The 12,942-nt window shown below is 40.6% G+C and overlaps 1 protein-coding gene and 1 long non-coding RNA gene across 5 annotated transcripts in view; both read right to left on the reverse strand.

Annotated features, from left to right (window-relative positions):
- Positions 1–12,942, reverse strand: part of LOC121712187 (cartilage intermediate layer protein 1-like) — a 31,734-nt gene that overhangs the window by 3,608 nt on the left and 15,184 nt on the right. For 3 of the 4 annotated variants that reach the window (XM_042096285.1, XM_042096286.1, XM_042096288.1), the window contains 4 exons: positions 11,828–11,897; positions 11,524–11,538; positions 8,031–8,202; positions 2,764–2,876 (listed from right to left, as the gene is read on the reverse strand). In XM_042096285.1, the coding sequence (XP_041952219.1) occupies positions 2,764–2,876; positions 8,031–8,202; positions 11,524–11,538; positions 11,828–11,897 (370 nt within the window). The remainder of the gene's footprint in view (positions 1–2,763; positions 2,877–8,030; positions 8,203–11,523; positions 11,539–11,827; positions 11,898–12,942) is intronic. The other variant, XM_042096289.1, reaches the window with a different exon arrangement.
- LOC121712202 lies at positions 3,780–4,475 on the reverse strand. Its single transcript, XR_006032536.1, has 3 exons — positions 4,241–4,475; positions 3,933–3,961; positions 3,780–3,836 (listed from the first exon to the last, which is right to left on the reverse strand). It is a non-coding gene; the product is annotated as an uncharacterized LOC121712202 (long non-coding RNA).

The following is a 12,942-nucleotide window of genomic DNA, read 5'->3' on the forward strand; positions in this document are numbered from 1 at the left end:
GGAGACAACCTCAGAAAGCTGGGAGGAAGATATAGCCTGAAACTGTTGGAGGCAGCTAGGTGAAAGTTCTATCACTGAGGGATCCGAATCTGGAGGTGAGATTTGAGATTTTATTTTGTCAATTTTATCGATGAAGAAGTTGAGGAACTTCTCACAGATTTCTGTTGAAGAAGCAAGAGTAGATGACGCAGAGGCAGGATTTATAATAGAGTTAATGGTATTAAATAAAACTTTTGGCCTATGAGCATTATTGTTGATAAGCTGAGCATAATACTCAACCTTTGCTGCCTTAACAGAGTTTTGGTAGGTCTTTAGAGAATCTCTGAAAAGGTCATAGAAGACCTGAAGCTTCTCTTTTTTCCATTTGCGCTCTGCTTTCCTGCAAGATTTTCGCTTTTTTTGATTTTTCAAGATAAGAGGTGAACCAGCTTAACACCGGGCCCCCCAGGCCAACTGTATGTTCCAGGCGTTTTAGTAAGATGACGTGGTCAATCGGGTCAAAGGCAGCACTGAGATCAAGCAAGACCAGCAGAGTGCAGGAGCCAGAATCACCTATGCACCTTTAGCAGGGCAAACTCTGTGCTGTGCGGAGCCCTGAAACCAGACAGAAATGTATCCAGAATATTAAAATTGTTCAAGAAAGACGAGAGCTGTTCAAATACCACTTTTTCTAGGATCTTGGAAATGAAGGGTAGCATAGATTGGCCTGTAATTTTTAAAGTCAGCAGGGTCACGGCTGGGCTTCTTTAGCAGCGGTTGGACAATAGCATGCTTAAAGCTAGAGGGGACCACTCCCTTTGCTAGGGAGCTATGACTATGGCTAAAATGAGGGGGCAGATGATAGTAAAAACATCTTTATGGCTTCATGTGAGAGACCTTAGACAGCTTGGAGGAGGACACTGGTGTGTGCGGAAAAATCAGCCTTGCAACTTTCATCTGACTGGCCGCCAACCTCAGAGTCAGAAGTCTCGTGATCTCTCGATGTAACAAATTGCTTTACAGCACTACACACATACACGCCAGGCACTATAACAAGGTAGTGATAGAGTTTCTCAGACATTCGTCATGGCAGAGCTGGCGACAGGGGCGTAGCACCAAATTCTGGGCCCTATGCACAAGTGGTGGCCAAGAAGGCTGTTAACACTTGTTTTCCCTCATTTCTTTTTTTCTCCCTTTCTTGCCTCTCTTTTCTTTTCTGGGAACCGGATTTAGCTTTCTTAGACTTAGACATCTTCACACAGTGACCGTCTGCATTGCCGCTTCGGCAGAACGTTACTTCAAAAATGCGCCTAGCAGGGGAAGGCGGACTGAACCATTTCGTGCAAGGGAGAGGGAGCCTGCCCTCAAACAATGTTGGCTTGGAAACACAATTTAATACATCAATCAACTGATGCATTTACCCGAAATATTTGCATCTATATTAGTTAATAACATTTATTAAGATCTTTAAATTAAGGAAATTATTTATTATTAAGGAAAATAAAATTCAACTCCTTAGGGGCCCTCCCCCCACTTGGGGCCCGGGTAATTTATTCCCACTCGTCTCCCCACTACGACACCCTTGGCTGGCGAATAGAAGCACAAAGCGAGTACACCGTTGTTGGAGGAACTGGGTAAGAGGAAACGACAGACTGACCTAGCGAGGTGTGTCGTAAAATGTGTATTCTGAAGCTGTAGAGGGAGCTCTGTAGAGAAACTACGAGCAAAATGCGAGAAAACAGTGAAGAAATTGAACAATTGACCCTGAATCAATGCAAACATCCGCCCTTTAAAGTGGAACTTGGCAACTATTTCAACTTAATAAACCCGTTTAGAAATCATTTGGATGGTTAAATGACCCGTTCCGGTGAAAATGGTGACTTTCCCCGCTCCCCCTAGCGTCCCCAGGCAGAAAACCAACCTTGCAACTTTGGGACTACCGTCCTAGTAAGAGAAGTGAGAAACAAGAAACTCGTTTTAAAGGGACACCAGGCAACGTTTTTGTGTTAATTAATCATCTTCGGAAGTTGGTATATGGTTAAATGACTCATTACGGGGCGAATGAAGGCTCTCTCGCCCGCCCCTACTGCCTGTTGGAAGAATATCCCACTTGCAAGTTCGGTGTATCCTACCCGCCGACCGAAGCAGGATCAGTTTACAGCACAGAGGCAGGCTAACGAAACGCTAGAGATTGTTGCAAACGTGTCTATAATGGCAGAGCCGGCGAAGAAGCAGCAAAAACCCTTGACGGAAGACGCAAAGAAAAGGAAAAGAGCTTCAGACCGAGCGAGGGCAAGTTTCGTAGAGAAAAAGCATCAGGCTTGCCTGGTGTCCCTTTAAACTCGTGTTTCTTACCTTGTAACATCCACATTGTTCTACAATGTAAACAAATCCATGTGCTTTATTGTTATTTTTTTTCCAGAGTTTGAAATAGCATAATGCACAACTTCTCCAGCACAGGGGGAAATATAGCTAATCCTGCCAAGTTTCCCTTTAAAGAATCCTTGGACAAATAAAGATTTCTGTTATAATCCACTATTCAGAAAAAAGGTTTCCAATAGCCAGTTAAAATACACTCCTCAATGGTTAGACCTGTAGAGCAACATGTTGATTGGCTAGAATGGTATGTGACTTATTTGGTCTAATGTCCCATCTACACGCAGGAGACAGGTAGCTAGAGGACCACAAGGACAACACAGATGAATGTAGAATTTGACAAATGGTGTACTATATTAAAATCACAGACTGGGACTAATAGGAATGGTTGTCTACAGGTTCACATACTTTTCTCTGTGCCACAGAATGGAGGGTGGCAGATGAAACGGACTTTGTAGTCCCGGCAGAAGCATCTCTCCTGATCTGCGTTCTTACAGATGAGACCAGTGATGTGATCATTCCTGTGCCAAAAATAAACCACCATTAAACTGTATCGTTGCCAGCTCAGCAAACATTTGTTATATATGTCCTTACTGACTATGATAGTGACTACGCCACCCCCCTATATCTAGAGAGGAACCCCTGGAGCTACCCACTCAGCCCCCCAGCTGTAGGCTAATGTTCAAGACAGGGTATCAGGAGGCACAGGTGATGATGATACAAAATTTAATTTATTATATTCTTAGACAAAAGCTTAAAACATCATTTGCGCCCATACAAGCGTGTGGTAGCGAATGGGCAATTCTTGGACTAAACAGGCAAAGGCAATCCTAAATACCGTCCACACTCCCCAGCGAATGGGAGGAGAGGAATATAGGCCAAATAGTAATCAATACTAACAGGTGAAATAACATTAGTCATGCACAGCACACCGGTATCAAATCAAACTAGGCCTAAACCAGAAAGAAATTAAAGAAATAAAAATAATTAATCAAATAGGTTAAACAACACCAATATCACACCAGAGGCAATTTGCACTGCAAATCAACAATGGACCAAGTTACTAAAGCCTATCAGCAACAGAATACCAGTAGCCTATCTGACCTACTCCAACCACGAACCTGGAGAAGAGTTAGTATAAATAGATATCGCCTAAATAGGAAACTAGCGATGATATGAATAGAGCATGGAATGTTATATGCCAACGCAAGGAAACCCCAGTCAATAGCTGGTAACTGACCAATTGCACGTTGCCCAATAAATTACCCACATCCCCCCTCACAATCCCATATAAATACGCACACATGCACAGTCGCTAAACAGTATACAGGAATCCCTCATGAACTCAATAGGAGAAAAACAGTGGCTACACAGAGCTGCAGCCCAAGGGTCTGTATCAGTGTCCACAATCCACCTCAAATGTCCCCGCTGTGATCGCCACCTACACCTCGTTCCCAGACGGAATGCTGACTCGGTTCAGGCTGTGGGAGATTTATTTGCACATAAGTAACTTGTACATGCAGCCAGCCTCTTTTAGAAGCGATGCGGCCCAATATGAGAGATCAGTGAGACGTTACCTCTTGATTTATAATGTCGCCTCGCAAACCTAGCCTGGGTGTTCCCATGCTGCATTGCGCGCGATTTGATTCACGCTGCTAAGGCAGCCTGGAGACCATGGAGCAAATTTTCGCCTGAGATAGGGAACCAATCACAGAACAGGTGGGAAAGCAAGACGATGATGAGCTATGCACAGACGCATTTGATAGACATCCGTGGCACCCAATAAATGGATCTGGGCATTTTTTTCAAAAACGAGAAAATGAACGTTTGGTTCCCAGACCACGTCTCTTTGAGAAGTGGTGGCGCTAGCCAGGCTATCGCAAACCTAGGACCCGACACACTGCAGCACCAGCGTTCTGATTCTCTGCTCCTTACTACCGGAAGTAAACAGTCCGCACGTAAAGGCCCCGATGTATAAATAGACATGCCAATTAACTAATCTATCAATTACCTAATTCATCAGTGTCTGGTGATTAGTTGCCAATCACTTCCCCCCTACCTAGTTGGCCTGTTATTCCTACACGTGCCTAGTGATGGCAGCGTTTCCCCAGTCCCACTTCCCACATATATTATAAGGAACATTTTTACTGTGTTTATTATGTTTTATGTTTATAATTTTGAATACCCATACCAGCTAATATATGCAACAACTAATAAATCGTAACACCCCCAATTATCACCACTTTTGTTCAGAAATTCTGAAACAACGATGTTTTTTAACACTTCAAAATAACATTTGCTAATGAACCTTACATTTTTCAGTAGCCATAGGTGTTAGACAAGTGCTATTTCAAGAAAAAGTCCTTGTATATGGTCTAGAGGCATTTCTTAGTAAAAGTTGGGAACAGGACTTTTTATCATAATTAACTGCTGAATCCAACTAGCCCTGTTCCCAAGCAGAATTTTGAGTGTTTGACCATCTAATTAGCATAAACAAAATGGCTGCCAAAATGCTGCCAAAATGGCGATTTTGGGCACTTTCTTCGGACGGGCATCATTATACCATGTAAATAAATTAATATTGTTCACATCTGTGCATCTCAGAAATCTCCCGTGGGCAATAAATAAAAAGTAAAGGCTATGAAAAATATAAAAATGCAAAAAAAACTAGTATTATGCTAATTAACCTTATTATCACCTGATTATACTCTTGACTATGTTTACGGTCCTCTTTGGCAAAGAGTGTGGCCTGACTTCATTGGTAAACATCTTCTTTGTCGTGGGGAGACACATGTTTGGAGTTTAAAATCATTGGAGTTCCTTTGAACTAATCATGAACAACCGTTAACTAACAAGCTAGCATCATATCCTTGATTCCAAATGGGAAAGATGGCCAGCAGTCACATGTTTCATTTGATTAGATTATCTTAGATTCAACTTCATTGTCATTGTGCAGAGTACTGAAAATATATAAGTGTATGTGCAGTATGAACAGTATAAATATCAGTAGAATATCGCTATGTTTAAGTGTAATAAAGTGTGTACATTTATAAATATAAATAGAATACTATGGGTGGGATAGGGGCAAAATGTTCGCCTCCTTGTTGTCCCTGTGAAGGTTGCCATCGACATGGACACCTCCAAGGGCGTAGCTTTCGTCTGAGCTTTGGTGGGGACACTACCCACTAATCCCCCCGAAAAAAAAGGAAAAGCCACTCAACTCTTTCACCAGCCACTATAGATATATAAAATGATTAAAATGTGCTACTGTCCAACTACCCATGATTAAAATGTGCTACTGTCCAACTTGATCTATACTGTGTAGCACATAATCTGATTTTAATATGTATACATATGTAGGCTACTGTATATTTAACATTTATTTTCTATTTGGTCTGTTATGATGTAAAGATGGCATCCTCTGTGCTCCTGTTCTGGCAAATTCTCTTGAAGCACTCTATACTGCAAACAAAATCTACCTCTGGGTACAAATAAAGTAACTTGAACTTGAACTTGCACTAGTTATAAAGTTATTAATCTAGCTATTAATTCACAGGACATTCAATCATTTTACTAACACAAAGGTTATGAAGAAATATGGGTAACACTTTATGGTAAAGGTACATGAATTATCATGAATTCATGCATGAATTAATTCATGATTTATGCATTACTTCCTTTATCCTTTATATCCTATTAATCATCAGGAATTGACATGAATTCACATACTCTCATTCATGATGACCTCACGTATGAACAACACATCAACTAAAGCATTAGGTGTGATGGGTATATCATTGTGATTTATGATTTCTTAAGCATGATCATCATGATTACATGAATTTTAGGATAATTGCTCATGCATTCATCATGTCTGTGGCCCCTCAACTAAAGTAGTGAATAATGACATGTGTTTAGAGAACTCCAGTTATGAGAATTTGAGCAGTGATGACCACATTTTTGGTAGAAAAATAAAGTCATGATCATGGTTAATACATCTTAATTCATAATGATGTGCCCATCGTACCTAATACTTTAGTAATGTGTTCATGTATGAGGTCACAAATGACAAACTATGGACTCAGTAAATTCCTGATGATTAATTAGATATTAATGAATGAAGTAATACATAAATCATGAATTACTTCATGTATCCTTATCGTAAAGTGTTACCGAAATGGGTAAAGGCCTGTGTAACTTAATCCGAGCCTACATACATTACCAACCTAATTAGATAGATAGATAGATAGATAGATAGATAGATAGATACTTTATTGATCCCCAGGGGAAATTCAAGAAATTCGCTTCAATTATGTAAAATGTAATGTAAATCAGGTTTTATGGCCAAGTATACTTGGGTATACAAGGAATTTGTCTCTGCATGTATCCCATCCGTGAATTAGTGAACACACAGGTCACACATTAAAGCACACATTAACCTGGAGCAGTGAGCTGCCTTGCTACAGTGATGCCCGGGGAGCAGTGAGGGGTTAGGTGCCTTGCTCAAGGGCACTTCAGCCGTGGATGTGGGCATGGGAGACTAGTGCTCAACCTTTCCACCACCCACATATTTCCTACTGGTCGGGGATCGAACCGGCAACCCTTTGGTTTCAAGCCTGAAGACCTAACCAGTAGGCCACAATTTTAAACTTTACATATCATCACTACACATCTTTCTTGACCCTCAAAAAACATAAGTCTCATTCGTCAAATACCGTGTGCCTGCTCAGTTATAACATTTTAACAATTACATTTTTCAAAGGTTTTTTCAGGTAATTAACATAGGCATAATACTAGATTTTTTTTCTTTTTTTCACAGCCTGTATCCTTGATCTATTGGCCAAGGGAGATTTCTGTGAACAATATGAATTAATTTACATGGTATGACATCCGCCCAATGAAAGTGCCCAAAATCGCCATTTTGGCAACCATTTTGTATATGCTAATTCGATGGTCATAAACTCAAAATTCAGCTTGGGAACAGGGCTAGCTGGATTCAGCACACCTTAATTATGTTAAAAAGTCCTGTTCCCAACTTTTACTAAAAAAATGCCTCTAGGAAGCACATATCTCAAAAATATCACCTGTCTATGTGTAGATTTTAACAATATCTGCTTTGGTTCTTAACGGGAGCATTTACTGCCTGAAATATCCGATTTTGTTTACCATGCTCTGAGTTATAGTGCTGGCCTGATGGGTCGCCTACTTACGCCGTTTCAATGGCACATGAACGGTTAGACCGAGAATTGTAGCCATGAAATTAAAATGCCACTGGAGCTCCAAGCGGTTGTGTACACACAGCCTTACAACACTGTTTACAGCTCTTCATGTTACGGTAAAATGTTGTTTTTTGGTACATAGCTAATTTAGATACGCTTATGGTGTGGGTGGTTGCGTTTCTTTAGGAGTCCGTTTACCGTCGATCCTGTATTTCCGCCGTCTTGCGTGTATGTGGCACTTAATATCCATTTCTATACAACAAAGACGGCGGAAATACAGGATCGACGGTAATAGGGGGAGTTCCGATAGTTTTTTAATTGAGACAAGGCATTGCCCTTTTCAGCAAACCATTTGTGGTGGGGTGTACGAAGAAAATTATTGTATTATTTTTGAATACATATGCTTACATTACATTATATTATATATTGTATTACAATGCTCTTGTAAACACTCACGCATAAAACACGTTGCCTGCATCAGCCAGGCTGATGCCATCCACACTTGCCACCTCGATGGCGGTGGGGTTGGGGCACATGGTCTTGGGGTACTCCGTCTTCAGGTCACTGACAGTCTCCGAGTCTCCAGTTCCAGTTGGGTCATCATGGTCCATCCAGTCTGTCCAGCACTCTAATGGAGACCAAAGCGTCTGTCAAATCCCATAACCATAACACACCATAACAAACTAGATGTACCGCATAGCGGTACAAAATATGACAGCCGCTCAGTCCTGTACATCCGTTCCGTGAAAATAAATCACACTTCAATTTGTCTCCATATTTTACTCCATCCCCCACTCTTGAAACTTTTGTATGCTTGTTTGGCTTGCCTGAGTGTGTGTGTGCGGCTGCACAGAAAGTAGCCTACTGGTGCTGAAAAGGTGGATAGATTGTAGAATAGCCAAAGAAGATGTAGCATTGTTATAAAACCTTTAAAATCTCTGAACAATCACAAGTAGGGCAGTTCATCACAGTTCATCCATTGCAACTGGATTGATGAAAGGTCACTTACACCTGTAGGCTACATTGTATTTGGGAAAAGCAAAAGGTATCAGCATAATGTTATTTATTTATTTATTTATTTTTTATGTATTTATAAACAAAAACATCTCTGTCAGTTCCATGCCGTTTTCAACAGCTATCAAAAACAAAGGTCATTTTTGGATGGATTTTTTGTGAATGTTTCTTCTTCTACATAAGATTTTAGTCATCTTTAGTTCATGTAATACTTTATTGTCAATGCACAAATTAAGTAACAGTAGTCTGAAACGAAATGCTGTTTTACATCTAACCAGTGGTGCAAATAACTGACATGTCCAAATGGGCCTTGATGAAATGCGTCGCTAGACTGAATACACATTTTAACGGGCCAAAGTTGAAGAGCTTTTGTCCGCTATTGTTCGTGCAAATATAGGCTGATTCATGTTCCCTTGCATTCCAGGTCCATGGCTAGTCTGGCTTTCATCAGACCAAGCTCAATCTTTTAAGAAATCAAAAAATAAATAGCGGGCAGATCAGGCTGGGTTCACCCAGCCTAGTCCATAGGCACCCGATATCGTTTAATTTTCCGATTGAGATATACACGCTCTGGCTATTCTAAATGCAAAAATGCATCAGGGAGTTATGACAAAACTGTAACTAACAAACTAGATCCTAATAGAAAGCTGTTAGCTTCCCTAAGCTACAGGTAGGATTATAAGGTAGGCCTATTTACAACATAAATTGGGAATCTCCTTGGGAAACCAATGGCTTACGCCTTACAGTATCAAGCGGACTTAAACTGCCATATCGTGGCGAAAAGTTGTAATAACATTCACGCAGCTCCATGAGTCAAGGAAAGCGCGAATGAAGTAGCCACTTCTAAATGGGACCCACTACACAGTAGCTTAAGGTGTGTTGCTAAAGCAGCCATAATGAAATGAAGGTGTCATTGTTTGGATACTTGACACACACGTGCTTTTTAATTTCACAGACTACAACTACCAAGCTGGAATCAAAGCACATCGATTCCCCTCTCACACCCTGCACACACTTAAAACAAAATAAACAGGCGTCTCAGTCTCACGCATGTATAGGCAAAACTGTATCAGACTGTAACGTTGGTAAATCTTCCATTGCACAGAATGATTTTGTAGCACGTGCAATAAATGACAGTCGAAAGATACAAACAGTGCTGCTATCAATTTGCTTGGTATAACCGCATTTATAGTTTTCTACAAATGCAAGCAATCAAATAGGCCTCCATCACTCAACCAACGCTAACGGTAACATTACCTAGGTCCTTATTGATATTACAAGATTAACATACCTGCAGTAAAAACCAAGCATGTCCGATAAACATCCTCAGATTTATTTCGGCTTCAAGAAGAAATGGGAATTACACTTCATGTGAACATCGTCCTATCCTTATTAGATGTTCGCTGCGGTAAATTACAGTCCTTGTAGGAAGCGTCCATTGTTTTTCCAACCCACTTTTAACTTCCAACAAAATTACGTCTCACTGCAACGATGCGCCATCTAGTGGACAAACGACTACTTATCGCCAATACTGAAAATGCAGCCATGATGATGATGAATATTTATTTTGGCTTTCTTTTAATCCTACTGAATTTGTAATTATGTATCGGCTGTTCTAATACCGATAGTATGTGGGTGCCTGTGTGTGTGCATGTGTATATGTGTGCACCGCCATTACAATGTACACATAACCTAATTTTTTTAGACCCCCCCATGGATGAAATTCTACGAAACTTGGCATACCCCCAGACCTCCAGAGAATGCCAGGTCAATCATACACATAAAATTTGGTGCAGTTCTGAACATCTTAACTGAAGATAGGGACGATTAAAGCAGAATAATATTGCATTTTCATTTTTTACCGGGGGGAGACCAACATACCATAAAAGATTCTTCATCCTCAGTGCCACGGTTCAGGTAGTTATTTAGGAAAAACTGTTTTTTTTTTGCGGTTCGGGGGGGCCCAGCACAGGGGGGGGGGCGGGGTGGGGGCATGCATTCAGAGGGTGTCATAATGATCCTACACTTTTAATTTCGTGCAGTTTTGACCTTGTCAGCCAGAGATATTGTGATGAAAACACCTAATTTTTTGCTTTTTAATTTTTAACTAGGTGGCGCTATACATGAAATAAGTGGTAATGGGATGGGTTGACATGCCCCCTTAAGACCTCCTAGAAGGTGGACCTCCTAGGCCCTACGGTTCTCGAGATATTCACAGAAAACTGTCTCCGGCCACCTACAGGCCAGTTGGTGTATAGTAACATAAATTAATTTATTGTGTGGCCCCCCATGAACGGAATTCCACAAAACTTGGCGTGCATACAGAGGGTGTCATAATGATCCTACACTTCCAATTTCGTGCAGTTTTGACTATGTTAGGTCACAGATACTTAATAACAACACCTCATTTTTACTTTTTTGTGTTTAACTAGGTGGCGCTATACATGAAATGAGTGGTTATGGAATGGGTTGACATGGCCCCTTGAGATCAACATACAAAAAAAAATGGTCCTCCTAAACCCTACGGTTTTCGAGATATTCACAGAAAACTGTGTCTGCCCTATCCTCCTTTCGGGGGGTCCAGTCCAGCGGGGGGGCTACAGATCAAAACGAAAAACGATGGTTCCATGCTATCCATGTGGGGTTACATGCCCACCAAGTTTCGTGTACCCCGGTCATTCAGTGTCCCGGGAATCATTGACGGAAATTTGGGCATGCGAAAAAAAAGAAAAATCAGACTAAACCTACAGTATATGACCGCCGCTTCGCTGCGCGGCGGTCATAATAACACACAATGACAAAAATGCACATCTCTTGTATATGTTTTACGCACTGTGTAGTGTGCATACACTCAGAGAGTGGAACTTTACACAAACACACACACACACACACACACACACACACACACACACATACTGCATGTTTTATCACTTACTGATGTGTTCATTGTCTGTGAAGATGAAAGAAAAGAAATGAATGTTAACACAAATATAAACAACACTAACCGTGGAATGATTGGTAGGTTGAGAATACATTTTTGGTGTTCTCCATGGTTCCATTTGAAGTACTTTATGTAATTTAATAACCCATTATATATGTGAAAAGGCATTCATTAATTGACTACATATCCAAAAGTAAAATGAAACAGTCATTTTCTTTTTACTACTTTCAGCAGGACCACATTGCAGACCAACTTTCTTTTAGGCATAGATCATACCATGGTGGTATACGATACATACATGAAGGCTTGGTCAGTTCCGGCAGAGGTTTTATTTGTGCCAAAGAAACGGCAACCAACGCACACACTACCTGGAACCAAACAAAATCATCACCTGAGTTTAAAACAACATTCAGTGTGGGACAAAACCAAGCAGTACCATCTTCACCAATACCATAGTAAAAAGCTTATTTGGCCTGCTATGGTCACAATGATTTGTTTTGGGATGCTATGCTGTATTTGGATTGGTTGAAATACAAAATACAATACATTGTCTATGTGACGTGTAACAAAAACTCTACTGTAAGAGCCAATTTGAGTTTATTATTTGTTGCAAATTATTATTTGTTTGTTAATTACAATATTGTATTTACCTACTGTAAATTCTTCATTTAAGTTGTGTATAATTATACTGTAACGTGACTAATCTGAATCTTTTATTTTTAAATTTAGAGATTCAATTGTCTCTGGGGTGCCAGGCAGTATTTGCTGCCAATTCAAATGTAGTCACCGTTAGAGCGAAACTATCACACAAATCAAACACCAAACACGTTTTATAAGTTTCAAATCATATATTGTGATAGTTTAAATTAAACCAAAAATATTCATACACAACTTAAATAATCGATATCCCTCCATACAATCAAAAACAAAAATGCTATTTAAACAAAAAGGGAAAGTATGAGAGAGTCTGAGTCACTGAAGGAAAGTGAGTTGTGGAATATGTTGAATTAGTTGTATACTGGTGGAAGGGAAACGTGAACTCGGAGATGAGTGTTGAGTTACCAGCGGGAGACTAGCCAGGGGAGCTACAGAGTAGGCCTACGACTTGAACCAGGGATCTTCGCAACACCGCGACAAGAGAAAGGAAAACATCTTGCCATGCTGCCGATCCATTCCGTCGTGCGCAACACAAAGTAGTTTGAGCCGGTCCTATTTTGCTCAGGATCCGCACTGCTTCATAGTAATTCCTCAAAGGGATTAATCCACAAGGGTACGATCCAAGGAATCCAATGTAACTTATCCAGTGTGAATGTTCTGTTTTAAAATGCTCCCGCCATGTCTCACATGCCCTCGGTAACTACTCTCTCCGATAGAGCTTCCTGTAATTAGCGCTCTCTCCCCGCAGGTTAGGCC

The sequence above is a fragment of the Alosa sapidissima genome, chromosome 6, assembly GCF_018492685.1.
Source record: "Alosa sapidissima isolate fAloSap1 chromosome 6, fAloSap1.pri, whole genome shotgun sequence".
Lineage (NCBI taxonomy): Eukaryota > Metazoa > Chordata > Actinopteri > Clupeiformes > Clupeidae > Alosa > Alosa sapidissima.